This window comes from Cercospora kikuchii (assembly GCF_019650295.1).
Source record: "Cercospora kikuchii DNA, contig_00005, whole genome shotgun sequence".
Taxonomy (NCBI): Eukaryota; Fungi; Ascomycota; class Dothideomycetes; order Mycosphaerellales; family Mycosphaerellaceae; genus Cercospora; species Cercospora kikuchii.
The window spans coordinates 2,172,162-2,198,316 of record NW_025408586.1 but is presented as its reverse complement, the minus strand read 5'-3'; the positions used below and the strand labels follow the sequence as shown (position 1 = coordinate 2,198,316).

The following is a 26,155-nucleotide window of genomic DNA, read 5'->3' as shown; positions in this document are numbered from 1 at the left end:
TGTACATGACCGCCGGCCCGTCAATCAGTCACCGTGACCTGCGCATTGAGTCAAGGTACTGCAGTCCTCAAGAAGACCCGTGCTGCAAGGCCCGAGCAAGTCCGGGCACGAGTCGATTATACACTCAGCATTGTCGGGATGGACGTCCTTCAGCTCGTTGGTCACACCTAATGCCATTGCGAATGGACCTTCGTGGATGCTCTTGCTGCAGAATCCTGAGCGCATCACGAGTACGTAAGTCGTCCAGCTCGATGACTATCAAATCCCGCTGGGCCGCTATTGAGATGCCGAAAGAAAATGCAATGTTTGCATTGCATCGCAGGTCGTAGCAGTAATACTCCAAGACAGCGATCTTGTTGCTTTCGGCATCGATCTGCAAAATCATTTGTCTCCGCACTTCTTGTTATGCACGCAATGCCTGAGTGTTCAGGCCTGAACAAGACCTTGAGCCTGTCGGTCGAGGTGGATTTGCATTTGACAAGATATGGAACGAGGCCATGGTCCGCTGTTGCAGACGAAAGCAACCTGCAGTGATCTTGAGGAGCCACTCAGGGAAATTTCTCGCTAATGCTGTCAATATTGGTCAGTGCACTTATTAACTATTCTGATTTCTGACACAGTGTCCGTCCTTTGTTACATTGCGATTCTGTTCTCTTGCCCAACCTCATGCCAACTCGTGCACATTTCGCCAAGTACCATTGTGTTGCGGAGTCCATTGTTTTGAGAGCTGAATGATTTGATCTTGAGACCCCCAGCTTCGCCGATCTTCTTCCAACGCACATGTCGTCGACGAATAATGGCCGGACTTCACAAGATCGTGATCCTTTTCAGGCTGCGGCGGAATTTGATTGTTGTAACTTGGACGATTGGGCATGTATCTCTCGAGCATGATCTCGTCCTGTACCATGGCCCCTCCTTGTTTCGAAGCACGTTTCGGCCCCAGGCTCCCCCCAGAACGTGAGGCTGAATAGCCTTGACCCGAGCGCCAAGTATCCTCGCCCACTTTGTCAAATGGTCGCATGAACGCTTTGAGGCAAGGTAGTGAGGCTGATATGATAGACCATAGTAGTTCCGCCTGCATCCAGATGATGGGAGGTATGATGCCCGTGCCATAGTCGCTGGTATGTCGAAGAAGGGTGATCTGATAGAAGTTGAGCCCCGCGAAGACAATATCGACCAGTCTGCAAGCGAAGATAGCTGCTACTGTTATCCTGGAGGACCGCTTGTTGAGGATGCGAACAAGAAGTATCATCGGAACAATAACCAGTAACGTCTCTGTGGCAACGTCGAGGCCGAGACTAATCTGCCAGCGAAGCAGCTGAAGATGGAGCAAGTCAGAGACGCGTACAGACACTTGTTGTTATGCACATACCAAGTTTGGGCATGAACCACTGTCAGGTTCTGGAGTCGACGGGTTCTGACAGTTGACAGCAACAGCCAAGATACTGCCCACGCCATATGTTGCAGAAAAGAAGACTAAACTTCTTGACAGTAGCAAGCTTCGCGCTCTGCCTGTTTCGAATAATTTGAGCGTGAGTAAGGCAGTCGAGATCTTCGACATGGTGTGTGCCAGGAAGAACAAAAAGACGTGAGCTGAGTTAGACTGCTGCAATTAGCATTCGCACTTGAGCTCGAGGCTGAACTATCATACTATTTCAATCTTGTCAATTTGGGTGGTCGATAACAGACTCGTCGATTTGCCTAGCCCGTGGCCGAGACCAAACAGGACAGCGATATACTGGCCTAAGGCAAGGACAGTAGATGCCAGAAGCGCCCAATCGTCGTAGCCATATCTGGATACAGAAGGTCAGGCCAAATTATACTTTAAGCACCACTATGCGATGTGTCCTTACAAACCTAGCAATTGTCAGCTTTGCAAATGTCAAGACTGAAGCTGCATATTTTCTTACCATATTTGACAATGAATCGTACAACGAAAGCGACCAGGACGTAGATCAGTGACATGACAGTTATAATCCACAGCCAGCCACTATGGTCGTTGTCGGTGATGCGCACAAAATATCGGGTTCCAGGAGACCATTGTGAATGAGCACTGTCGCCGCTGCTGTCGAAGCCACCGGCCATGTCGAACGTCGATGGTGATGCCGTTTGAGTGACGAGTCTGCATGGGCTTCTTTGAACATAGAATCAAGTCGCTATGCTGTTGCTGTTGTTGAAAAGCGCCACGCGTCATGGAAGATACAGAGCAGAAGGTCTGTTGCGCAGAACGATGAGGCTTTGCGCCTCAGTACTACCCCTAGATGAATGGGCTCCACTGCTGAATGCCATGATCTGGGAACTTCCGTGCGGTGTCGAACTGACAGAGGAGGGACTCATCCCATTTCGTTATCGATGGCGATTGCCCGGGTATCATTCCAGGCCTGACGGAGCACCAGCACCAGCCTCAGTCCGGATTTTGACGACGGCAACGTAACAATGAGGTTCGAGAGCGACGGCAGGATCCCATGGAAGCGGTCCGAGTGGCAATGGGCGTCCGGGATGTTGTATCAAAGTCCTTCTGTAGTCGATCGCTTTCAGAACTTGCCACTTGCCACCACAGGCACAGCAATCTGGCTGAAGACCACATATTGCTCGGAAAGCCGGCCGCTCCCCGCTGTACGACGACGCTCGCTTCCGCTCACCGCGTGTCCAGCAGTGATTCCGAATGGATGCAGCTCTTGTGCCAGGGCTTGGCATGCTCCAGATGTGCCACTAGCGTTTCGTCACTTATTGCTTGTATGCACGTCGCCTTTTTGATCGTGAGGATGGACGCCAAACGACACATTGACTCACGCCACGACCATTCGCCTCCAAAGTACGCCGATCCTGGTGCTGTGAAGACATTCACAACCAGCAACAATGTCATCAAAGCGCTAGATATTTTGACGCGTGACGGTGTTAAAATGTGCTGTTGGGGAATAGAGCCATCTCGTCAGGAAAGATCGATCTTGCTCACGAAACCGGCGCTCTGCAGATAGCATATGCCGCTGTGTCGCAAGCAATCGTGCGACCTCCGCACGCATCTCTTTTCGCAAAGCATGATCAACCGCTCCCGTCTCCTGGATGATGCGGACAGGCCGACGGGTCCACGCATCTCGCCAATATGCGATCCCCAATCGAACACGTCCAGTCAGCCACTTCCGCATGGCCATGTACCGCACACACAGCACCCGCCATATTGGTACTGCGTTGACCCCTTCGCTCGTCTGAATCCTCCAAGCGTGCCGAGCATGCGGCTGCAAGTAACAGGTGGAGCAACGAATGGCAAACCATAGCGGGTCATGCAGAACCTGAGAGTCTAGCACCTTGCGACGATTGTCGTTGTGTTCACTTCGTGCATCTCTAGCTCCTCCATTGGAATGCGAGGAGGGCGCGACAGAGTTTTCTCTTCTCTGCACGCGGTGAGCTCCATCTTATAAGCGCATTTACCACCCCAGTATCTGGTATAAGCCCAAGGTCCAGCTCGAACTTTGTACTGAAGACCCAAGATGTCGCACGCCCCAGTAGAAGGACGACTCTCCTTCGGAATGAAGCCTCCAGAATCCAAGTTCTCCGCTCGTAAGAGCCAACCTTACGTAGAAGAGAACTTCGAACCACGCATCGGAAGCATGAGAACAACGAAAGACATCCAAGAACAGCTCGATGAAGTGGACAGACTAACAAATAACATATCCGATCCTGGACGAATGACTTCTTTCGACTTCCGGGACATGTCGCGCATGGGAAAGCGACAGGAAATGCGCAGAGTCTTTCGGCAATTCTCGATTTTGTCCTTCACCTGCGTGATCATGGCGACTTGGCAGTTCCTGCTGACAGCGAACTCGCAAGGCCTTGTCGATGGCGGCAGAGCTGGTCTTTTCTGGAGTTATATCTGGACCTTGTGTGGTTTTGGCTTGATCATCGCGAGCATGGCGGAAATGGCGAGTATGGCCCCGACAGCAGGGGCCCAATACCATTGTAAGAGCCATAAAGTCCACTTCCAGCTCTCGATTGCCTAGCTGACCTCCCTTGTACAGGGGTGAGCGAACTCGCACCAGAAAAATACCAGAAATTCCTCAGCTACACCACAGGCTGGCTCTCCATAATGTCGTACCAAGCCGGCAACGCCTCAGGTTTCTTCCTAGCGGGCACAATTATCCAGTCTCTCGCGATGGTCAACTATCCGGACAGATACACGGCATCTAACTGGCAGAGCACGATGTGCGTTCTAGCCGTGGTCGTCGTCTCTGGGATCTTCAACATCTTCTTTTCGAAATTCTTTCCGATCCTCAACAACATCTCAATGGTTTTGCATCTTACTGGATTCGTGGCGGTCGTGGTAGTGTTGTGGGTGCTGGCGCCTCATCCACCTGCGAGGGAAGTCTTGTTGGAGTTCTCAAACATGGGAGGTTGGCCGACGATGGGTCTCAGTTTGATGGTGGGCCAGATCAGTGCGATTGCTTCGCTCGGATGTTCTGATGCTGCGTAAGTTGATCAAGGTAACACATTGCCACACGGCCGCTGACCTCGATGTACCTTCAGAGCCCACATGGCCGAAGAAGTCAGCGATGCAGGTCTTTCCGTACCCCGATCAATGATGTGGACATTCTACATCAACGGCTCGACCGGTCTGGTCTTCCTCATCTCCCTCCTCTTTGCCATACCATCAGTAGAAGACGCTTTGAACGACCCAACCGGCTATCCTTTCCTCTACGTATTCAAACTGGCAATGCCAGAAAACAACATCGGCGTCAATATCTTGACAGTCGTAACAGTCTGGTGTTTGCTGGTCGGCAACGTCTCTTTCACCGCCACCTGCGCTCGACAAGCCTGGAGTTTAGCCCGAGATCGCGGACTGCCATTCTCTTCCTGGATATCACGAATGAACACAAGATGGCATATTCCAGTGAACGCAACACTGCTGACGCTCGTCTGCACCGTCTTGCTATCTCTCATCAATCTTGGATCAAACGCGGCTTTCAATGCCATTCTCTCGTTGCAGCTTTCTGCTCTCATGGCTTCGTACGCCATCTCGATTGCCTGCATTGCCCTAAAGAAACTTCGTGATCCGGATTCACTCCCGAAAGCCAGATGGTCCTTGGGCAAATTCGGGCTTCCGATTAACACCATGGCCACATGCTATTCCATCTTCGCGAGCTTCTGGACATTCTGGCCGAATAGCACTCCAGTTGACGCCGAGTCCTTCAACTGGGCACCCGTGATCTTCACGGCCGTCATGGCATTCGCCATGATCACCTACGTGGTGCAAGGACGACATCAATTCGATGGTCCTGTCGCTTTGGTGAAGAGGATGTGATATGTACCTTTCGCTAGTGCATCTTGGGGAGGATTTGCAGGGGTTGAATTTTGTCGCGACGTGAAAACTTGACGCGTTCTCGAAATGCAGCACCATTCGCGCTGCCATTCGGACACTCCTGGTGACGAGGGAAACGCCAACCCTCCACTCGAAGAAGGATCACAACTTTCTGCTCGCTAGAGAACGTATCCGGTCTCCAGCGAGGAGACATTCCAGGCGTATATTGTCAAGCGGATTGGCCCCGAAACTCGGCTTCTCACAGGAGTGGCGCATATCTCAATACCTGGGATTCAGAGCCAACAGAGATAAGAACGAGGAGCGAAGCTGGAGCCTAGAGGGACTGTCAACAATCAGTGCTCCATGAACATGAAATGATATAATGAATACTTGCATCAACCCGAGTCTCGAAGCCCACGAGTACAAATGCAACGCCGCGTACAGCCAAGTGCTTCGGTGTGAAGCAGTGTCGATATTTAGCATCAATTTGAATGTCCTGATATGCGGAAAATTGGTATCAAGAATTTGACAGTACAGGGTTGATGCAGTCACATTAATAAATGACGTTGTCTTCGTCTCCTTCAACGACATGGTCGCCGTCATCGTCAAGGTCTTCCTTATCTTCCTTGGCGTCGTCCTGTGTTGGGGGCTTTTCTTTCCCATCCTGCGTCTCGGCATTATCGGGCTTGTCGTTCTGTTCATCCTGGATCTGGTGCTCTGCGCCAGATTGCTCTGGTATTTCTGTTTCGAGCTTGCCATCCTGTCTCTCATTCTCCGCGCTGGCCGCAAGTTGCGGTGACGCTCGCACTGAATCGTTCGTTTTATTCGTTGTCTTTTCGACCTCTTCAATGCCGGTAACATCGCCGTCGGCATCATGTTGGATCGGACTGTTGGTCTTTCCATTGTGCTTCGCTTCCAGCGTGTCGACGTTGCCCGGCTCGTCGTCGTTTGCGGTACTTGTATCGGCTTTCGATGGTATCTTGTTCGTGTCCCGAGGAGCTGGTCAAATGTCAGCTGCTGAATTATGTGCCAGACATTCGTTGATCAAGACATACCGGCGGACTCATGAATCCCATCCAACCGTTTCTGCTTCTCTTCTTCCCATTCCACTAGCTCTCGATCGATTTGTGCCTGTGCGTCCTTGATCTGCTGCTCAACCAGATCCTCCTCATCAGGCAAAAGATCCCATGGTCGATAGTACTGCCTCTAGTCAGCCGAGGACTCCTCTTCGCCAGAAACCGTACGTACGAGCTTTGGCTCTGCTCTTGTCTGCAGAAAGTTTGCCTTGCTTAGCATATTCTTGTGCCGGACATGCATCTGCCATCTATCAGCCTCCTCACTTTACCCCTTCATTATCCAAAACACTCACATCGCGCTCGTCGACGTTAATCTGCTCTTTCTTCCGCTGGACGGCTAGCCGCTCGAGCCTCTTCTGTCGATCCTCGAGGCGTTCATCGTCCTGCTTCTGAAGCTCAGCTTTCTTCCGTTGTTCTATCTCTGCCCGTCTCTTTGATGTTCTATCGCTGGGTCGATTCAGGTTTCCAAGTAATGCTCCAAACAACCTCTTGCTGCGCTGCTTTTCGTCCGCGCCCTTCGCTGAGCCTCTTCTGCGAGCATCCTTGCTATCTTCCGCTGGCTTCTGCTCCTTGCCTTCACCGTTCTTAGACTCGACGGGTGTCACTGATCGCGGTCGTGCAGCCGACGATACGACTTCTTCTCTTGCTTTCGCTTTTGGTGGTGTCTTACCAGGACTTGTCCGCTGTCGTTTGCTGCTACTCTCTGTGTCTACGTCCTCAAATTGTCGACGCTTCAAGCTGTTGTCTCCCGGCTCAGCGAGGTCCTCCGGCTCTGGGAGAGCAATCGCGGACGCAACGCTAGACCAGGCCGTCAGCCGTGTCGTTCCCATGGACTATCATGAGGGTTCTTACACTTCCGCCATGAAATGCGTCTATCTGTTGGTGAATCAATGTTGAGGAGCTCAATGGGCGCGTGGCGCGAAGGACGGGTCGCAAGTAAAGTTGCCCAAGTGGACGGAAGCTTGAGCAGCGCTGACTAAGCCGGATCCATCGCCGACCGCAGGACGTTGTTTCCCTCACTGTCTATATGATCTCTATCTTAGCTGCTTCGGCCCAATTGCCATTACCTTGAACGCTCTCTTGTCTTATTCTGTACAGCTCGTCGATCAACGCTGGTACAAACGTCCCGGGTCCCCGCACATCATCTCGAACTGCAGCCCGTTCCCCAGCGATCTCGTACATTAGTATGGCCGTCACTGCGGCGAGTAATGGATCTTCTCGCTCCACAGCCAGGAGGCTCGCTATGGTGGTACCAAGTGTGCAACCACTTCCTGTAATCTCACCAAGCAAAGCGTGCCCGTTGCAGACTGTTAGTGTTCGCTGACCATCTGAGACCACATCTGTAGCACCGGTCATAAGGACAACGTTGTGTTCTCTCGCAGCTGTAGCCTTGACCAGCTGGATCTTCTCATCAAGCGAGAACTGCGAGGCTCCAGAGTCGACACCATGTTGCTGGAAGCCTGTAGCACCAGCGACAGTACGTACTTCGCCTTCGTTGCCCTTGATGACCGTGAAATAGCCGCCAGCAAGAAGCGTTTTCACGCCGTCACGGCGTTGCTGCGTAGCCCCAGCGCCTACAGGATCATACAATGTCGGCCCTCCTACGGCATTGTACGCTGCCAATGCTTTCAGATAGTTGTCCCGCATATCAGGTGTTACCGTGCCCATGTTGATCACGAGTGAACCTCCAAGGCCGGCCAGATCTGATGCTTCGAGCCCATTGTTTGACATGATCGGCGAAGCGCCTACCGCGAGAGCGACATTGGCAGCGAAGTTCTGAACGACCAAGTTCGTCATGTTGTGACATAGCGGCTTCTTGCCGGCCATCCGCTTGATAAGCTCTGGCGCTTTGGTGCGAATGACCTGCTGTGAGAGCGCTGGTTTTGAGCTACTGGCCGCAAATGGCGGAGGTTTGCGTACGAGTTCGCGGAGGTGGGACGCTGCTTGCCTGGCATCATTGGCCGCCATTATAGCGCTCACAACAGCAACTCCATCGAGCTGCTTTTGTGCTGACGCTGTCTGATACAGGACGCGCTGGACGTTCAAAGCATTGATGCCACCAATGCAGACAGTCTTCACATCGAGACCTTTCTCTGCGAGAGAGGCAAGAATGAGTTGCACCCCAGCAGTCCCGATGATCGACTTGGTGTTCTCCTTTGTTGTCGTTGCAAAGACGGTTCCAAGTCCGAGGTAGTCGGCACCATCTTTGGCAGCGATGATGGCCTCCTCTTCGCTGTTCGCAGTCACACCGATGATTGCATCAGGGCCGAGTACTCGACGAGCAGTCTTCAGATCCAGGTCGTCTTGGCCAATATGCACGCCTTCCACGCCAACTGCCAGCGCGACATCGATGCGGTCGTTGATAAGCAGTGGCACGCCGGCCGCCCGGGTGACTTCATGCAGCTGCTTCGCTATGCGTACGAGGTCTGCGGTTTCTGACGTCTTATCGCGGTACTGTATAATGGTCGCGCCTGATGCGAGCATAAGAAGAGTCCTTGTCAGTCATGTTGGAATTGCGTACCTCCTGCTACAGCATTTTTCACTACCTCAACCAGGTCTTCGTCACCCAGTATTGCAGGCGTGGAATCAGTCACAAGGTAGAGGGAGTAGTCCACGTTCGGCGGCGCCATGAGTCCGCGCTCTTCGGAGATGTGTCGATGTTGGTATGGCCAATGCACGGCATATGGCCGCATAAAAACTTACTAGTTGACTTTGAGCTATTTGCTAGCTGAGATGCAAGTCGTGACGTGCTGCGGGATGTGCATCATCAAAAGGCGCTTTCCACAAAGTTCTATGCATGTGCTTTCCTGCTTGGAGTGCGGCTGACTCCCACCGGTGCAAAGCATGTTGAGACTGTAGAGGGGTACTACTACGCGTACGTGCAGGCAAAACGACGGGGGACGGCAGATTGGATCACTTCGGGCGCCGAGTGAGCGACGCGTGGCGGTGGTAGGCGTGCTCGTCGAGGCAGCAAGCCAGACAAAGGACATGCAGACCAACAATAGTAGTACAATTTGCGGTGCGAAAGCTGCTGAGATGAAGCGCCGACCGGACACACGAGGCCATATGCACACACGCCGAAGACAAGGCGCAAAGGGTATGGTATTGCGCGGTGGAGTCGTGTGGCCTGGATGAGCACGTGTGTGAAAAAAGGCCTGTTGTGTGGCGCGCCGGCCGACTTCCGGACCCTCACCAAGTTTGACTAACTAAGAACTACCACTCGCCCTCCTCTTTCCTTCCTTCTCCTCAGCATCATCCACCACCACCACACGCACTCTGCATCAGCACCACACGCCTTGGTCCTGCGCACAGCAGCCGTCATTGCCACTTGCTCCAGCAAACAGCAAACCGCCCTCCTGATCGCCGGCGAGCCTCCGTCGCCCACCCGCCATCACCATACTCATCCTCCGAGGACTCGTGCCAACCCAGATCCATATTCCCGTCCAGAGCACAGGGTTTATGTATTCGTCCCACGCCAACGCCTTTCCAGCCGATCCGCCGCCTGTGCAGCAACCATTCCGCATAACGCGAAGACCCCGTAGTAGCGGCCACGAGCGCAACAACGGCTGACTCTCCGTCTGAGACCTTCTAGTTGAAAGAACCTACTCCTGCCAAACCGTCTTCCACAAAGACGACCGCCTCACTGCACGGTAGCAGCAAACGCTTGCTCCCGAATACCGCATGTCTCTTCGGCCTACAACATAGACACCGCTCCCGGCACGCTCTCCAACTTGCCCATTCCACCATTCCAATACCGCAACCATGGCTACTGTCAACATTCGTCGCGATGTCGCCGATCCCTTCTACCGCTACAAGATGGAGCGCATCCAGTCCAAGGTAGAGGGTAAGGGTAACGGCATCAAGACCGTCATCGTCAACCTGAGCCAGGTGGCCCATCAACTCGCACGCCCACCAAATTATGTCATCAAGTACTTCGGATTCGAGCTGGGCGCCCAGACCAACATCGACCCCAAAGATGACCGCTGGATCATCAACGGTGCTCACGAGGCAGGCAAGTTGCAGGACTACCTTGATGGCTTCATCAACAAGTTCGTCCTGTGCAAGGAATGCAAGAACCCAGAGACCGTCGTCAACATCAAGGATGGCGAGATTCTGTTCGACTGCAAGGCTTGCGGCAAGATCAGCAAGGCTGACTTGCGTCACAAGCTGTCGGGCTACATCTTGAAGGATGCACCAAAGAAGGGCAAGAAGGACAAGTCCACCAAGAAGGCAGACCGCAAGGCCCGCAAGGAGGCCGAGCGCAACGGCACCGCCGAGAAGGATGGCAGTCCCGGCGACAGTGGCTCTGACCCTGTCGATGACGAAGCTGAGGACGAGGGCAATGCCAGCGACGATGATCTCACTAGGAAAATCAACGCCGAGGCCAAGGAACTCGCCGAAGTCAAGGAGAAAGAAGTCGAATGGTCCGTGGACATGTCTGAGGCCGCCGTCAAGGCTCGTGCTCAGGCTCTGCCTGACGATCTCAAGAACACCCTCGTCATCGAGAACGGCGAAGACGGAGAAGGCGGCGACAACGTCTATGAAGAGCTTGGAAAGTGGATTGAAAGCAAGGCTGAGGAGGAAGGAGGCGTTTCCAAAGTCAAGGATGTCGACATCTACTTGAAGGCGAAGGAGCTCGGCGTCGAGACCAAGCACCGCACTCCAGCTGTTCTTGCGCAGTGCATCTTTGACGATAGCATTGTCAAGCAGATCGAGGGACGTGCATCCATGCTCAAGAAGTTGATCACCTCTGACCGCCATGAGAAGGCTTTCTTGGGTGGTATCGAGCGCTTCGTTGGTATTGACAAGCCAAACCTCATCCCATCTGTCAGCGCTATCCTGCTCAAGGTATACGAGAACGACCTCGTTTCGGACGACAACCTCAAGGCTTGGTGTGGCAAGGCCAGCAAGAAGTACGTCGACTTGCAGACCTCCCGCAAGGTCCGCAAGAGTGCCGAAAAGTTCCTCGAGTGGCTCGAGAATGCAGAGTCGGACGAAGAGGAATCTGACGACGAGTAAAGGGATAATCTTGACTCTACGTTGATGTCTGGCTGTAACAGAAATTGTCTGATCAGAATGTGAACTCCTCTCCTTGGTGTTTGTGGTGGCTTAGTTAATTCGGTTTCATACGAGTACATCATACCACCTTCCTTGCGCCTACACATGCTCTTCACATGGTCTTTCTCTCTGCTGTTACCTCGCGCTTGTTGCTCGCGTTCATGTGTCCCGCTCGCATGCTTGGCAGTCCCCAACTTCAGTTCGCAGCTGGTGAACCTTACTTTACTCCACCAACTTTCATGACATTCACTCTTGCAAACTTGCCTGAACGTCTCGTCGTGCAATGCGCGATCGTATCTCCTGATAAAATTCGACCAAATTGCCAACATGGACCCATCCCTTCGCAGCGCCAAAGGCATGCAAAATGAAATCGACAGATTACAGAGCAACCTTTTGCGCCGCTTCACGAATCTCGTGTCGCTCGCCAAAGTACGACGTCAGAACCAAACACAGACATTTCCAGCGATTCTAACGCGTCAACCCGCAGGTGAAAAGCACTGATCGCGGCGTCTCTGCCACCGCGCAATACCAACTTCAAGCAGAAACCGCCGCACTCGTAAGCACATTCCATCCCATTCCACGCGTCTTTACAATCTATCTCCTGGCAACTCTCTGTTCTTTTCTTTTCTGGTTTTGGTTTTTGTCGCGTGACTGATGATGATGATGAGGTTGCGCACTAATCATGGTATACCAGATCCGCGGCGCAGAAGAAGTCCAAACTCTTATTCGGCAAATGCAGGAAATGTGGCTTTTTGGACAGTTGAATACGCTTGGTGAGAGTAAGATTCAACAGGAGACTGATGAGAACGCGAGACTTGTGGCGGGATTGTTGAGGGAGCTTACTGAGAAGGGGTTTGGGGAGGTTAATGGGGTTAATGGGCATCATGATTAAAGAGGCTTTGAGGTTGGAGTGCTGTGGGTGGAGTTTTGATGCAGTGGAGACGCATGATTGGGACGGGGACTGGACGCGAACACTGGCCGAACATGATCTGCTCAGAGATGCTACGTACGCTATTACCATGGCTGGACCCAAGAAGATGAGTGGCCACTGCGGCCGCGTCAGGTATTGCGAACCGCCTGTTGTAGTAAGGCCTCCAGCATTTTGAAGACGAATGCCGACTCTATCACTCAGCACAGGCCTGCCTCGCACAAGCTATAGAAACAGGAATATACCATGCAATGATTCGGAACGATCCTCAATCAACCGAGACACTTCTCCCACGGCTCAAGCTCCGGATAGACTGCTGGCTTCAATTTTCAAACACCGTAAGGCAAGTATCCGTCAGCCCCGATGTTGACCGGATTCCACGTGGAGGAACGCCGTGCCTTGGTGCTACAAAGATCGGACGAATGTTCTCCGCGTTACGCTGCAGTACGTCGTGTTACCTTAGGCACTGTGGGCACTATAGCCACAGGCTCATCTTTCTTGCATTTGTATGCTTGGCAGCTCGGACGCTCAGCGGTATGAGAATGTTGCAATCACTTGTCAGAGTTTCTTGCCTCGAATGTGAGCCCTAAAGCCCTATCGCAAAAGCTTCAGATATTCGTGAAACCCGTGACAGTGGTCATTCTCCGAACTCTAAGTCAGTCAGGACGGTTATGCCTGTCATTTACCGTGTCTCTGGTACAGGTGAAGAAGCTCACGGAGAGTCTTCGACACTGCATGGTACCTGACTAGCTGCATGTGGCGAGGGCGCGTATACACGTATCTCAAGTTGCGCTACTACTGCATATATTCCGTCCTTGCATATTCTCTGGACCTCACCGCCGGTCTCCATGCTGTGTTCGGCATCGTCTTCTGCCTGCGGGTCCAGAGAGGCGAGCTCGCGCACACCGTGGCCCACACGTGCGGCGCCGGCGAGGCTGGTGACCTGTGGGCTTCGAGATGACAATAGCTGCGACATGCGCTCTCCACTTGATCACAGATGTAGTCGAGAGGCTGCGAGCCGCGTGACTGGAACAATAGAGACGGAGATGAGCTGCGGTCTGCCTCTTTCCTGATCCAGACAGGCATCCTTGCCCTCATTTCTCCACCGCTCGCTTCTCACAACTCTCCTCTCCCACTTCGCTCCACAGGCAGCTCGCGCAAACGCAAACGACCCAACCCATCGTCGGCGAGCAGTGTCTCATCTGCAGGCAGCCGGTACCTGGTTGATGCCGGCCGGAAGGTTCTGCTGCACAGCATCCCGAATCGCAAGACCCGAGGCAGAGGGCCCCAGACGAGAACGCGCCGCGTCGTGTCGACAGCCGCCAATGTGCGCCCACGCGCCGCACGAGAGCGCTGCCTTCGACGGCATGGCGCGAGCACGCTCTCGTATAAATAGCTCCACCAGTGCATGCGCGCAACAGAGATCGGCAGGTGGGTTGAGATGAATTCAGGCAAGTAATTCGCAATCGCTAGCGGCATTGCTGGCTGCTGAAAGCGTCTGAAAGCCGTTGATGATAGCACAATAGAGTTCTCAGCCTGACTCTCCGTCCTACTTATCGTTCCGATGCGCAAACCTTGCGGAACATCTTAAATACTTGACACTTTCTCCACTCTCTGCAGACTTACTCTGGGACAGCTCAAAGAAACCTCCAGCAAGATGACTACCACGATTACAGTCCCCAAGGAATATGGGTGAGATCTGCCTGGAGGAGGAAGAAAGACCGCAAGGCTGACGCGTACACCTACAGCTATGTTGTTGCTACAACAGCCTTTACCTTCTTCGTCAGTCCAGGCTGCTTCGAACGTTCTTGAAGTCGAGACTCACAACAGAACAGCTTAGTTTCTGGCACGGCGCACGAGCCGGCATGAGTCGCAAACCGGCGCAAATCAAGGCTCCAAAGGCATTTGCAGACAGCGGTGATATGGACAAGGCTGTGGACAAACAGCATATGCAGGCCATGCACATGTTCAACTGCAAGCAGCGAGCCCACTACAACTACCTCGAATATCAGCCATCGACGGCGTTGGCTATGTTGATCGCGGGTGTCGAATACCCTATGGCCTCGACATACCTCGGCATTGGATGGATCGTTGGAAGGATAATATACGCCGTGGGATACACGGACGCTTCGAAAGAGGATGGAAAGGGTCGCATTTATGGATATGCGATCAGTCAGCCTCTGGCTTTCGTCATTTGGGGCCTTGCTGGTTGGAGTGGATACAAGCTCACTCTATGAGAGCTGGCTTCGAGATTCTTGTGGCGTTGATACATGCTTGGACGACAGAACGATTTGCTCAGAGATCTTGTTACGATATGTCGAGGATGGAGGACCTGACCAGCATTCTCCACTCGGATGCGGCTTTCTTGACGATACCCTTGTGCTTGTAGGTGTCGATGGATGTAACGACTTAATACGATAATATGCTGTTTTTGCTAAGAAGCTAAGGTGGCTTACAAGACTGACACTCCTCAGCAGGGCAATAAATTCGATCTCTGACCTTGTGAACACAGCATCCAGAAATCAGCCCAGCGGCAAGTCACGCGACCAGTACGAGCATGGCGCTGCATCGAGGAAGAGATGTTTGTCGAAACCGTTGCATCTGAAGCCGCATAACTTCACTCGCTAAAGTTGAAGGAAGCAGGTAACCCCTGTCAGCGCGCAGCGAGGGCGAATGTCTTCACATTCGCAGTTTGTTTTGCTCACAAAAAACTCCACCTCACAACTCGCCTGCCAAAGCGAAGTTGTGCAAGATGGCGCCCTCACTACATAGACTGCTCCGAAAGACTTCACTTCCGGCAGTGAAGACGGAAGAAGTTGAACTGACCAGCTTGCAGCGCTCCAACAGCGACGAAGCCCTCAGTCGACTTCGAGAAGACACTCTCCGTCAAATTCGCGCCGCCAACCTCGCCAGCGGCAGACGCCAGCCACTCTCTGAACTTCCAGTACGAGAGCCTGTCGTCGAATTCACCACCAGACGCCAACCACTCTCCGAACTTCCAGTACCAGAGCCCTTCGAAGTTCGTCAACTCGATCGCTCCGTGAGAAGAAGCTCCGATCGCAGGCCTCCGCTCCCACTCGTCGAAAGCAGCAAGAGACGCCCAACTCCAGTCACTCCGTTGATTGTCGACAACTATCGACTCGATCGGTCCGGTGGAAGAACCTCCAACCCGCGAGACTCGCTCCAAAACAAAGGCAAGCTTCAAGTGCCGAAGTTTGCTCTTCCGCCGCCACAGAAACCACTGAGTTCGCGCGTCACTAGGCGTGATCCAATCTCAGACCGCGACCTGTTCGAATTGTCCACTGGCGAGGCTGGAAGAGATCCGCCACCAAAGACGAAGCGCATAACAGTTCGAGGTCGCGAGATCGAAATCGTCGTCACTGACACGGACGGCGACAACATGGCCAAGCCACTTGAGGAAGACAAGCCGGCCGAGATGGAGAACTCGAACCGCCGCATCACCAGATATGGCGGGCGCCGTCCATCAGTCGCCGAGTCGAAGCAAGAGGAGATCGACAACGTGAGCGCACGCGATTTCGCCTTGAAGCCACGCAATGAGGCGCTCCAAGTTCCAGCACTGAACATCAGGAAGGCCAACAAAGGCGACAAGAGTCCAACTCGCATCCCATCGCCTCGCTCTGCCTCTCGTTCGCCAGCCGAAGACTTGCCTGTTCCACCGCAGACCGCCGAAAATACACGCCGCATCTCACCAGACGCACTCACCGACCCAGAGTACACCCACCAGCCGGAGAGCACCCCATCACCATCTCCAAGCGACTCAGACTCCAAGCAAAAGGAGAGCGTTCCACCACCGCCCCCTCCCAAAGACGCAGTCGGTCCCTCCAAACACCCAAAGAGCGCCGCTCTTCCACCAGCTCCAACCGATACTGGCACCTCCTCTTCCCTAACCTCGAAAGCCGTCAAGAAATTCGGCTTCCACACCAAACAGCGCGCCGCAGCAGCCGAAGCCCGCGCCGAGAAGCCCGCTCCACTAAACACCAAACCCTTCATCCCCAAGAACGTCCCCGTCTTCGTTCGTCCACCGGTCTACAACCCCAACCTCCCCGATGGTCTACAGTGGTGCGAGGCTGGGAAGATGAGTAGTAGGGCGGCTGTGCCTTGGTGAGTCCAAACCACCATAGCCTCCAATTATTACTAGTAGCTTTTCTCAGCTCTTCGAGCTTTGTGCTGACAATTGTGTGATTACAGGGACTGGGCCCCCCGCTGGACCTGCTGCAAATGCGAAGCCACGACAATCGTAGAGAACAAAGTCTGCGCCAATTTGTCGTGCATGCACGATCGTTGCCCCAGGTACTGCGAGGTCAAGGGTCGTCCCAAGAGACAGGGGCTTTTCATGTGACGGGAGAGAGGTTGCTTGGTTGGCTCAGCGGTTGGTATTGACGGAGAGAGATGAGTGGTGAAGGATTGGGAAAGGTTTCACCTGGGTAGGAGGTAGGACGGATCACAGATTGAAATTGACGTTAATGGACGGTTTTCTCTGGCGCTTGCGAAGATACCAGGGTACCGAGTACGAAAACCCTGGCCATAGACGCGAGTAGAGGAAATTAGAGAATGCCACGAAGGTCACTGTTGTGAGGTGCCTTCTCGTAGATCGACGTCTGAAAAGATCAGAAATTCTCAACAGTCAGTCCAATGTTCTTCTCCTTCCCCATTCGTAAAAGCTCATTGCCAACCACAATATCCATCAAGCCGAGTCCGACGCTCTTGTATATTACGTTTCCTCGAGTGCTGCAGAAAGCCATTAGCGGTCGTGTTCAAAAGATGAAAGAAGGGGATCACGTACAGCCACTCCTTCAATCCCGAATTCTCCTGCAACTGACAGCCCTCCTTCCCCACATCCACTTTCTCCCCTCTCTCCGCCGCCCTCCTCTCAGCATCCCTCTTCAACATAAACAGTTCTCCAAGCTCGACAACTTGATCCGGCATAAGCTTAGCCTGAACAACCTCTCCTGCATTCTTCAAACATCCCGAGACAGTATCGACGAGAATAGCGCCACCTTCCTTCTGTCGCTTGTGGATATGTCGATGCTCATGATGCGGAGCAACAGCATATTGCAAAATCGTTGGGTCCAGCTCGATCATATGGGACTTGTAAGAGCCGATGCAAGCAATATATCGTCCTTTCTTCCGGCCCTCTGGATTCGTGAGGTATGAGCCGGGAAAAAGCGGTGTTGTAGAAGGTGTCGTGCAGAAGATGACATTACTAGCTCGGACATACTCTTTGAGCAAGCGCCCATATTCTGTATGTGAAGGCGTCAAAATGCTGGTTTTTGTCTTGCTATTGTATTTTGTGCCAATGTGATTGATGTAGTTTGGATCGTCTGGTTGGGGGTTGTATAATCTCATTACGCATTTTCGGGCACTGTCGAAGTTTCTTGTAACGATGTTCATGTGGTGGATTTCGTCTCCGCGGAGTAGTAAGGCGAGACGTGCATGCCAGTATGCTTGTTTGCCAGCGCCGAAGATGGTCAAGTCATGGACTGAGTGTCGCTTTTTAAGCAGCATTGTTGACGCGAGTGCTGTTCGGAAGGCAGTCACTTCTTCAGCGTTGATGAGGCCGACAGTATTGCCAACGTTATCCAGCAATGTGAGTGAACCTTTGATTGTAGACACAGCAGATTGATCCGGATCCGGCTTGGAAGTGAGTGAGAGGTTTCCAGTACTGTCTGTCATCTTGCTGACTGATGTAGGTACAGACGAAGTGCTGGACCGCTCGGACTGCGTGCTGGCGATCGATGCATTGCGATCACTCGAGCTGATTGAGCTTCGAGAATCTCCATCCGACGCAGTCTCGGACAGAGCAGGGAAACCAGCATTATCAGGCGGCAATATGTTTAGCACTTTGACGCCTTGTCCAGTGATGCCACTCGCGGGTAAGTAGAGTGTTGTGGATCCGTCTTTGCGCTTCAAGGCCGTCCTCTCGGGTTGGTAATCCGAGCAGCAGTCGATCCCATCTTCGGATGTGCTGTACCAATGCAGTGCATCAGCAAGCGTAGCTTGTAGTTCGAGAATGTCGTCTTTGGTGAACGAGTGCAAGATCTTGCTGACATTGTCAGCGCTGAGAATCTGCAGGGGCATCTTGTGATCCGGGTGGATGGATGTGCAGCTGATGCCGGTATGAAGTCAGTTCTTGCGCAGAGTCACAATCGCGTTCGAATTGCGTAGTCACCTCAAGATGTATGCTTCTCAGAGTGGACAGCAGAGTATATGTCGAGGTTGTACAGTCGTAGTCGCTTTGGAGGTGAAGAAGCTGCTTAGTCAACCGATTACCAAACAATGACATCGTTTGGAAGTGGCATCCGGGCAGGACATGAGACACATGTAAACATCCTCCGACTGCAATCTTCCATTGAGATGAACTACCTACTATCCTGTTCGTGCAGCCCTATCGTTCCCGACTCGGCATCGCTCATGCTACTCTCACAACGCAGTATCCACAGCGGTGCAGACAGTTATACCAAGATTCCGACTCACGCATACAACACTCTGATGGCGGATTAACCCAATCCCACGCCATCCCAAAGATCTCCCAGAGACCGGTGTGCTTTGCTCCCAAACACCAGTGAACAGCGGACGCAAGCACAGCGACCCTGCCATTAACAAAGGTAGGCCGCCATACATCGCGCGGCAAGGTATTAGTTGTTTTTCTGAAAAAGTTGATGATGATAGTAATGCAAGACAAGAAGATGCTACCCACGTCGCGAACAAGTGGTTCTCTATGCCACCTCTTCCTCAGCCCAGCCTGGCAGACCTGGAGACACGCCAAGGCCGTAGCCTTCAGCGCTGTATCCCAGGCCGGAAAGCTGCTGCGATTGATTTTGCTGGGCAGCCTGAAGAGAGAAAGCGGGCAAGCTGACGGCGCGGCTGTGAGCGCTTCGCGAAGCACTGCTATGACTCGCCTGGTTCGAGTAAGAATTCAAAGCCTGCATGCCATTCGTGATATTCACGCTTTGGTGGCTTCCGTGACCAAAGTGGTTGTGGGAAGGAGGCTCCAGGCCAGCAGATCGTGTGGCGGCCACCTCATTAGGTGAGCTGTAGAATGCTTGCTGGTTGGACAGGTGAGTGGCGGACGATGGCTGAGACTGCTGGAATGATGCTTGGACTCCATAATCTGACGGGCTCAAGCTGCGTTGGAGCTGAGCGGCTTGCTGTTCAGCGACGGCCTGGGCGTTCTGCTGGGTGGCTGCGAGGTACAAAGTCAACGGGTTGTTGCTACCAGTATTGAAGATTGTCGAAGCGGTAGGGCCTTGCAGAGGGTTGTAGCCACCCGGACCAGAGCTCGCTGGTGAGACAGAGTGCTGAGCTCTGTGCGACTGTGGTGCTAGACCGTTCACTGGGGAGGGCGATCCCACACCATTTTCACTCGCCTGTTGTTGCTGTTGCAAGTGCTGGTTGTTGATGATCTGTCTCGGTGGGTTGCCGCATCGATCCTTTCCGAAGTTGACCTTGAATCGCTTGTACTCCTCCTTTCCTCTGACAGCCTCGATAGCCTTGATTGCGTTGGCGATGTTCGTAAAGTTCACAAACGCACAGCTCTTCTCCCTCAACGTATTCACGAGCTCGATTTCGCCATATTCCTGGAAATCCTGTCTCAAGCGGTCCTCGGTCCAGGTCTCGTCCAAATTACCAATGTAGACATTACGCGAAGCACCACCAGACACTGCCAATGCAATGGCAGGTGGAAGTGCACCAGAGTGCTTACCCCAGCCAATCTTCAGGCGTCTATTGTGAATCATGAGTCCCTGCAGATTGCTCAAGGCGTAGAAGGATGCCGCAGACGTCGGGTCGATGAACGTGACGAAGCAGATGTGCTTGTCTGGGATGTACCGAATGTGGTGCAACAATCCGCCTCGTACCACATTGCAAATTTCTTCGATGGTGGTCTCAGGATGGATGTTTCCAAGGTAGACTGTACGATTACCCAGATTGTTGACACCGCCTGCAGTGGTTGCGACGGCAGCAGCAGCGACAGATTGCTGTGCGAGAGCATTAGTAATGAGGTCGCGGTCAGCACCATTCAGGACGTGCGCATAACCCGGTGCAATGCCCAGGTACTGCGCCGCGTTCTGCTGCTGGGTCTTCGAGACGTATGCGCAACGGTCCTTGCCATAGTACACGCGACGAGGAGCCTGCCATTTGGGCTCCTGTGGCAGCTGAGTGACAGCCTTGATCGCGTTGCCAATGGACAGGAAATGGACGAAGCCGATGGCCTTCTCACGCACGATCTTAACAGTGTCGATGGGGCCGAACTTGCTGAGGTCCTCGCGAAGCTCCTCCTCGGTGACGTCCTCAGAGATGTTGCCAAGGTAGACATTACGGGATGCGCCCGACTGCTGGACTGCCAGAGCGACTGAAGTAGGTACCGAGGATGGCTTGCCCCATCCGATCTTGATGTCCTGGCCCTTGATTGACAGCTTCTTCAAAATCGCATCGGAGTGGAAGTGAGTGGCCGAGCTAGCGTCCAAGAAGGAGATGAAGGCGCAGTTCTTGTCTGGCAGGAGGCGGACAGACTCAATCTGACCACTTCGGACGTGGCCAAGGATCTCCTCAGCAGAAGTGTCCGGAGGGATGTTACCGAGATAGACAGTTCGGCTGGTACCAGAGACGATGCCAGGAGAAATACCATGCATTGCCGTGCCGTACGCGCCGATGTGTTGACCTTGGAGAGCATTAAAGCCCGTCGTGGGCGACTGCATACTGCCAAAGTAGGACGAGGATGGGAGCGGCGGCGAGCCAAGTGGCTGGTAGGCACCTGGCGACAAAACCTGCTGCTGTCCGAAGGCCTGGCTCATCTGGCTCTGGTGACCACGTCCATTGGATTGCGTTGGGAAGCTCTGGAATTGCGGGGACTGGAAGGTGGTCGGCGAACCTGGCTGAAAGGGGCTGCCCATCAGCAAGTTTGTCGGCAGCAGTGGTGTAAAGTTCATGTCGTAGCCAGTCTGAGGAGTCTGCATGTCTTGCGGGTTGTAGCTCTGGCTCATGCGGCCAGTGTTGATCGGCTGGATGCTATTTCTGTTGGTGTGCCGGTTTCCAAAGCCACCCAGAGACGGCTGAGCCTGATGAAACGAGCTCGATGGAAGACCATTCTCATCAGGACTCATCGATGGTTTGACTGCAAAGGATTGGGTCTGGCGATGGCCATAGGCCGGACCAGAAGCCATGTTCTCGCCGTTCTGCATGCCAAGCATGTGAGGCGGGAGCACGAGGCTGTCCCGCGGATTTGCTGATAACACGGCCGTGGTGATGGTGTTGGAGGTCCGGATCTCTCGACCGGACACACAAAGGGTTTGGTAAGAAACAATAGAATTAGAAAGTGGTGCACGACTTGCAAGGTGCCTAGCAAGTGTCCCCACGACTGTTGTGCAAGAACCTTGTCAGCCTACAACCTGCAGATGATGCCTTTCGCGTACGTCCGCGATTTGGAGAGATGCAAGACGTGAGACTGCTACTCACACGCTCGGTGGTGTCGACAAGACTGTGATGACAGCGATACAGTGCCGCGCGAGAGTGTGTATCCAACGCAGCTCGAGCGAAATCAATGTCCTCTGTCGGTGCCCAACGTATGTACACTCCCGTCTCTTGTCGACCCTGCTCCCGATGTCTCTTTCGAGCTCGCTCCTCTCGTGCAGCCGCAGGCGATGGCGGCAGATGGTGGCCGGGGGTATTGGATTACGGGGCCGCTGGGTCTCGACGGGCAAATGGGCAGCAGGTATGCGGCTCGAAGTCAACAAATCAAAGGGCGAAGGAGAAGGTAGCACGCAGCGGAAGAAGAAGAAGGATAATGAGAGACAATAATGCGGCGAGCAAGATGCAACGCTTGGGAAGAAGACGAGAAAGAAAGGATACAGCCGCCTAGCGAAATGTCATCGCATGGACCCAGCATGAAGACAGGAGGATAGGAGATGAGAGATGCTCAAACGGGCTAGCTCGGCTGTCCGATTCTCGAACATCGTGCTCTTCGGCACGGTCCACGCCCAGGATTGTCTTTAATATACGCGCGTGGGTGCAGTGCAATGTGGAGGGCTCGCGTGGCGTACTGCATCGTGGCGAGCGCGAGTGTCGTTCACGTCTGGCAGTGCTATTGGTGTCGACTATCGCCAGCTGCATGCAAGCTGTCGGCGTTCCTGCAGCCCTGCGACAAGCTCGTAGGGTCGGAGCTTTCGAGCTCGTCGTTCCTGCAGCGGGCCAGAGCGCTAAGAGATCGTGTATGGACCAGCCACAGGGCAGCAGCAGCAACGAGCCGCCCGTTTCTGTCGCTGGTGCTGGTGCTGGCAGAAACGAACGGACGGGCGGGCCTCCGCCGGCGGGCGAGGGAACCGCCGTTGCAGCATCATCCCCGCTGCCCGTCCTGTCGTTGCACGTTGCACACATTGTTCTGCTCTGCTCCGCTGGGTCAACATCTCCTATCAATGCACTTGTCGTCCGCCTGCCTGTCGGGCTTGGCACGACAGACTGCCCCATCGTCAACGCGTGCTGCCGATGGGACGTGGCTATTTCGGGCGGTGATGTGCGCGCGGGCAGACACTCGGTGCGGTGGGCGTGTGATGGTGGTGCACTGCGAGGCCCGAGAGCAGAGTTTTGCTGACTTAGGTTGTGGCCGCCAATTTCCCTTGACAACGCCCTCCAGCACGACTCGAGGGTCGACATCTGCCCGCATGACTTGTGCTGGACGACAGGAGAGCACGATCTTCAGCACTCACCAGCGTCTTGTTGTTGACCAAGTCAGGCTTTGTGTGACTGGACGTTGCCCTCGCGCGCCCGTGGCGCTTGTCGCCGGCGGAATTTCATGTACCACCACGACACGTCGGGTCCGCCACGACGCGGGCCCATATCAATACCAGCCTAGCATGCCTAACATCGAAATTGTACGGGGAGCTGCTCCTAGTACATCTCAAATGCGCCGCTCCTGCTTGCCCTACAAGGCATTTCAGTCACCAGACCAGGCGTGTTCGAGCTCACGATGTAACCACGATTTGACTGCCGTGTTCGATAAGCAGTATGCGTGGACACACAATCGCTCTCATGCCCGACCATCCTCGAATCACGAGTTGCAAAGAATGACCCAGGTAAGCGTCTTCGCCGATCGTGACCTCGGCGAGCACGTCAAGGTTTGGCGGGGTTCTCTCTTCGAAGAGAAAGATCTGAGCTTTGACAACCAGATCTCATATTTCGTTTGCGTTTGCCCAAAAGATGGAGTACGACAAGGCAGCAGCAGCTGGAGTGCCCGAAGCTCAAGCATATCCTCACGACACTGCCCAAGCAGGTGGCAGAGATGGGGAGCTCCGCATCGATGGCCCCAAAGTGGACACTTCTTTGCTGGCAGAACCCATCACATTTCCATTTTCAGGTCGCACTGCGAAGAACAGGTTTCTCAAAGCGCCCATGACGGAGCGTCTCTGCCACTGGAATAAACCGGATGAACCCATCACCAAACGAGGCTACCCATCGCCAGAATATGAACATCTCTATCGACGCTGGGGCGAAGGCGAGATCGGCGTCATCGTTTCCGGCAATACAATGTTACGCTACGATGCCGTAGAAGCCTTTGGCAATCCCATCTTGCAAGATGATCACGATGGCAGAGTCGAAGCATTTCGAAAAGTGACTAAAGCTGCCCAAGCTCACGGCAGTCTGATCGTCGCCCAGCTGAGCCACCCAGGGAGACAAGGAGGAGCAGCGCTGAATCCTAACCCTGTCAGCGCTTCAGACGTACAGCTAAATATCAAGTGGGCCGGCAATTGGTTCAACAAACCAAGAGCTTTGAGTGTTCCTGAGATCCATGAGCTCGTGAGAGCATGGGGCGAGACTGCCTACCTATGCTACAAAGCAGGTTTCGATGGAGTTCAAATCCATACTGTGAGTTGAGCCGCATTGCTTACTTGCATAGTGCTCCGTCATTAGTATAGCGGCTATAGCGAATCACGAAGACAGCTGTTCTTCGACTGCAGCAAGATGCATACAGGTACTGACGAAACGCAGGCACATGGCTATCTCCTAGCTCAATTTCTCGCCTCCACTACCAACAAACGCACAGACGAGTATGGCGGCTCGCTGGAGAACCGAAGCAGGATCATCTTCGAGATCATCGATGAAGTCAAGCGACGCGTCAACGATCCTAAATTTATCATCTGCGTCAAAATGAATTCAGTTGAGTTCCAGCCAGGTGGACAAACACCAGAAGACTGCCGAAATCTCTGCGTCAAGTTTGAAGAAGCAGGAGTCGACTTCATCGACTTATCTGGCGGAACCTTCGAAGGTCGAGCTTTCGAACACAAGAAAGAGTCCACCAAAGCAAGAGAATCGTACTTTATTGAATTCGCCGAACTCATTCGACCTTTGCTCAAGAAGACGAAATTGTATGTCACTGGCGGCTTCCGGACGGCGTCTGGTATGGTTCGTGCTCTAGAAGATCAGGCGTGTGACGGAGTCGGAATCGGCAGACCGCTGGGCGCAGAGCCATATCTGTGTAAAGAGATACTTTCTGGAAAAGTCACAGGCGCGATCGAAAATTTCGTGCCTTTGCCAAAGAACACTCAAGCGACAGGGATGCAATTGTATCAGATTGCGAATGGTGATGAGCTGATCAGTGATTTTAGCGAGAAGAATGAGGTGGAAAGATGGCTGGAAGCAGACAAGATCGAGGAGAAGAGGAAGATGGACGTGCTACCAATTGTCGATTCTTCAGGCTACGCGCCGATCAAAGCCCAAGCAGGGTTTGCGTACTTGAGGACATGACTTGCTCTGTCAAATGATCAGAGAACTAGACAAAAAGACAACACAATAGAACGAAATACACTAGAGTTCACGATCCACACATCATCACAACGCTCACACCTCACTTCACCCTCACCAATACCCACCCCTCACAACGCCCCCAACCCCACTGCCCCCCTCCTCTTCTCCCCTTCACTTCCATCATAAACCTCATACCTCTCCCTCCAAAACTCCACACTACTCCCCTCCAACTCCTCCAGTTCCCCCCTCATGATCCCCAATTCCCACTGCAGCACCTCACTCACTTTCCCCCTCAACCCCTCCACAACCCCAACACACTTCTTATACTCCATCATAAACCTCACATGCCCACTCTCCCTCGGCATCCTCCCTCGAATCGGAATCGCATAATGCCAAGGTAATTTATCCATTCCGGCTGCACGATAGGTGATCCATGTCCGGAGAGAAGATTCCAATGCTTGATCTCTCACAGGAAGAACAGAAGAATTTGGGTTTGGAAACGTGAGGAAAATTGTCAAATTGGGATTTAATCGAAGGGACTTAAGTTCGGTATTATACAAGCTCCCTGTAATGCGGATGAGATTGCTGAAGTTGAAGTTCTGGATTGTGATTGAGATGTAGGCGGTGGAGAGCAGGATGGGGAGGAATTCTGAGCGAGATTGGCGGGAAGTGAGAAGGAGGCCGGGGATATTCTTTCTCTTGTATTTCGATTGCTCGGAATTTTTGGCGAGGAGGCGGAGATGCGTTTCTGATGCGGTGTGTTCGTAGATCAGATTGCGTAGTTCTGCCGGAAGGTCGAAGAAGGTTGTTGGTTTTCGTTGTGGCTTGTTACTTTGGGTGGCGATGGAGGGTTTGCGCGGGTCGTCATCAGATGGTGACGATCGAGCGGTTTTGCTCGAACGACGGAAGCGATTGAACATGGCTAGAACTGTGTCAAGGCAAGATAGTAGAGAAGCCAAGCATGTGAGAGTGGTTGGCGATGACTTTGTTCAGAAGCTGGAGATGGGTGCGCCACAACATCGAATGGAGCTGTCAAGCGAGCGG

At 53.4% G+C, this 26,155-nt stretch overlaps 11 protein-coding genes across 12 annotated transcripts; 5 read left to right on the top strand and 6 right to left on the bottom strand.

The window, feature by feature from the left end:
* Window positions 1-664: 664 nt before the first annotated feature.
* On the bottom strand, window positions 665-2,085 carry CKM354_000862900 (uncharacterized protein; the record flags this gene model as incomplete). The annotated part of the gene is made up of 5 exons (XM_044804016.1): window positions 665-1,318; window positions 1,373-1,603; window positions 1,652-1,793; window positions 1,858-1,871; window positions 1,921-2,085. 5 exons carry the CDS (start codon window positions 2,083-2,085, stop codon window positions 665-667), a joined length of 1,206 nt encoding a protein of 401 aa, XP_044659951.1.
* Window positions 2,086-3,488: 1,403 nt separating this feature from the next.
* On the top strand, window positions 3,489-5,296 carry CKM354_000862800 (uncharacterized protein; the record flags this gene model as incomplete). The annotated part of the gene is made up of 3 exons (XM_044804015.1): window positions 3,489-3,957; window positions 4,017-4,464; window positions 4,522-5,296. The coding sequence occupies 3 exons, from the start codon at window positions 3,489-3,491 to the stop codon at window positions 5,294-5,296; spliced, it is 1,692 nt and encodes a 563-aa protein (XP_044659950.1).
* Window positions 5,297-5,846: 550 nt separating this feature from the next.
* CKM354_000862700 (uncharacterized protein) lies at window positions 5,847-7,199 on the bottom strand (the record flags this gene model as incomplete). 2 transcript variants are annotated; one of them, XM_044804013.1, is made up of 4 exons in its annotated part: window positions 5,847-6,292; window positions 6,349-6,499; window positions 6,542-6,610; window positions 6,663-7,199. In XM_044804013.1, 4 exons carry the CDS (start codon window positions 7,197-7,199, stop codon window positions 5,847-5,849), a joined length of 1,203 nt encoding a protein of 400 aa, XP_044659948.1. The 2 variants fall into 2 exon arrangements, with proteins under 2 accessions (XP_044659948.1, XP_044659949.1); XM_044804014.1 differs by having other exon boundaries at window positions 6,349-6,493.
* A 193-nt stretch (window positions 7,200-7,392) lies between these two features.
* Window positions 7,393-8,999, bottom strand: CKM354_000862600 (uncharacterized protein; the record flags this gene model as incomplete). The annotated part of the gene is made up of 2 exons (XM_044804012.1): window positions 7,393-8,840; window positions 8,891-8,999. The coding sequence occupies 2 exons, from the start codon at window positions 8,997-8,999 to the stop codon at window positions 7,393-7,395; spliced, it is 1,557 nt and encodes a 518-aa protein (XP_044659947.1).
* A 1,132-nt stretch (window positions 9,000-10,131) lies between these two features.
* Window positions 10,132-11,388, top strand: CKM354_000862500 (translation initiation factor eIF5; the record flags this gene model as incomplete). The annotated part of the gene is made up of 1 exon (XM_044804011.1): window positions 10,132-11,388. The coding sequence occupies one exon, from the start codon at window positions 10,132-10,134 to the stop codon at window positions 11,386-11,388; it is 1,257 nt and encodes a 418-aa protein (XP_044659946.1).
* Window positions 11,389-14,012: 2,624 nt separating this feature from the next.
* CKM354_000862400 (uncharacterized protein) lies at window positions 14,013-14,592 on the top strand (the record flags this gene model as incomplete). The annotated part of the gene is made up of 3 exons (XM_044804010.1): window positions 14,013-14,047; window positions 14,104-14,137; window positions 14,191-14,592. 3 exons carry the CDS (start codon window positions 14,013-14,015, stop codon window positions 14,590-14,592), a joined length of 471 nt encoding a protein of 156 aa, XP_044659945.1.
* A 515-nt stretch (window positions 14,593-15,107) lies between these two features.
* Window positions 15,108-16,481, top strand: CKM354_000862300 (uncharacterized protein; the record flags this gene model as incomplete). The annotated part of the gene is made up of 1 exon (XM_044804009.1): window positions 15,108-16,481. The coding sequence occupies one exon, from the start codon at window positions 15,108-15,110 to the stop codon at window positions 16,479-16,481; it is 1,374 nt and encodes a 457-aa protein (XP_044659944.1).
* Window positions 16,482-16,983: 502 nt separating this feature from the next.
* CKM354_000862200 (uncharacterized protein) lies at window positions 16,984-18,454 on the bottom strand (the record flags this gene model as incomplete). The annotated part of the gene is made up of 2 exons (XM_044804008.1): window positions 16,984-17,104; window positions 17,160-18,454. 2 exons carry the CDS (start codon window positions 18,452-18,454, stop codon window positions 16,984-16,986), a joined length of 1,416 nt encoding a protein of 471 aa, XP_044659943.1.
* Window positions 18,455-19,092: 638 nt separating this feature from the next.
* Window positions 19,093-21,564, bottom strand: CKM354_000862100 (uncharacterized protein; the record flags this gene model as incomplete). Its single annotated transcript, XM_044804007.1, has 1 exon — window positions 19,093-21,564. One exon carries the CDS (start codon window positions 21,562-21,564, stop codon window positions 19,093-19,095), a length of 2,472 nt encoding a protein of 823 aa, XP_044659942.1.
* A 2,002-nt stretch (window positions 21,565-23,566) lies between these two features.
* Window positions 23,567-25,111, top strand: CKM354_000862000 (uncharacterized protein; the record flags this gene model as incomplete). Its single annotated transcript, XM_044804006.1, has 2 exons — window positions 23,567-24,232; window positions 24,356-25,111. 2 exons carry the CDS (start codon window positions 23,567-23,569, stop codon window positions 25,109-25,111), a joined length of 1,422 nt encoding a protein of 473 aa, XP_044659941.1.
* Window positions 25,112-25,239: 128 nt separating this feature from the next.
* Window positions 25,240-26,031, bottom strand: CKM354_000861900 (uncharacterized protein; the record flags this gene model as incomplete). Its single annotated transcript, XM_044804005.1, has 1 exon — window positions 25,240-26,031. The coding sequence occupies one exon, from the start codon at window positions 26,029-26,031 to the stop codon at window positions 25,240-25,242; it is 792 nt and encodes a 263-aa protein (XP_044659940.1).
* Between the last annotated feature and the right edge of the window lie 124 nt (window positions 26,032-26,155).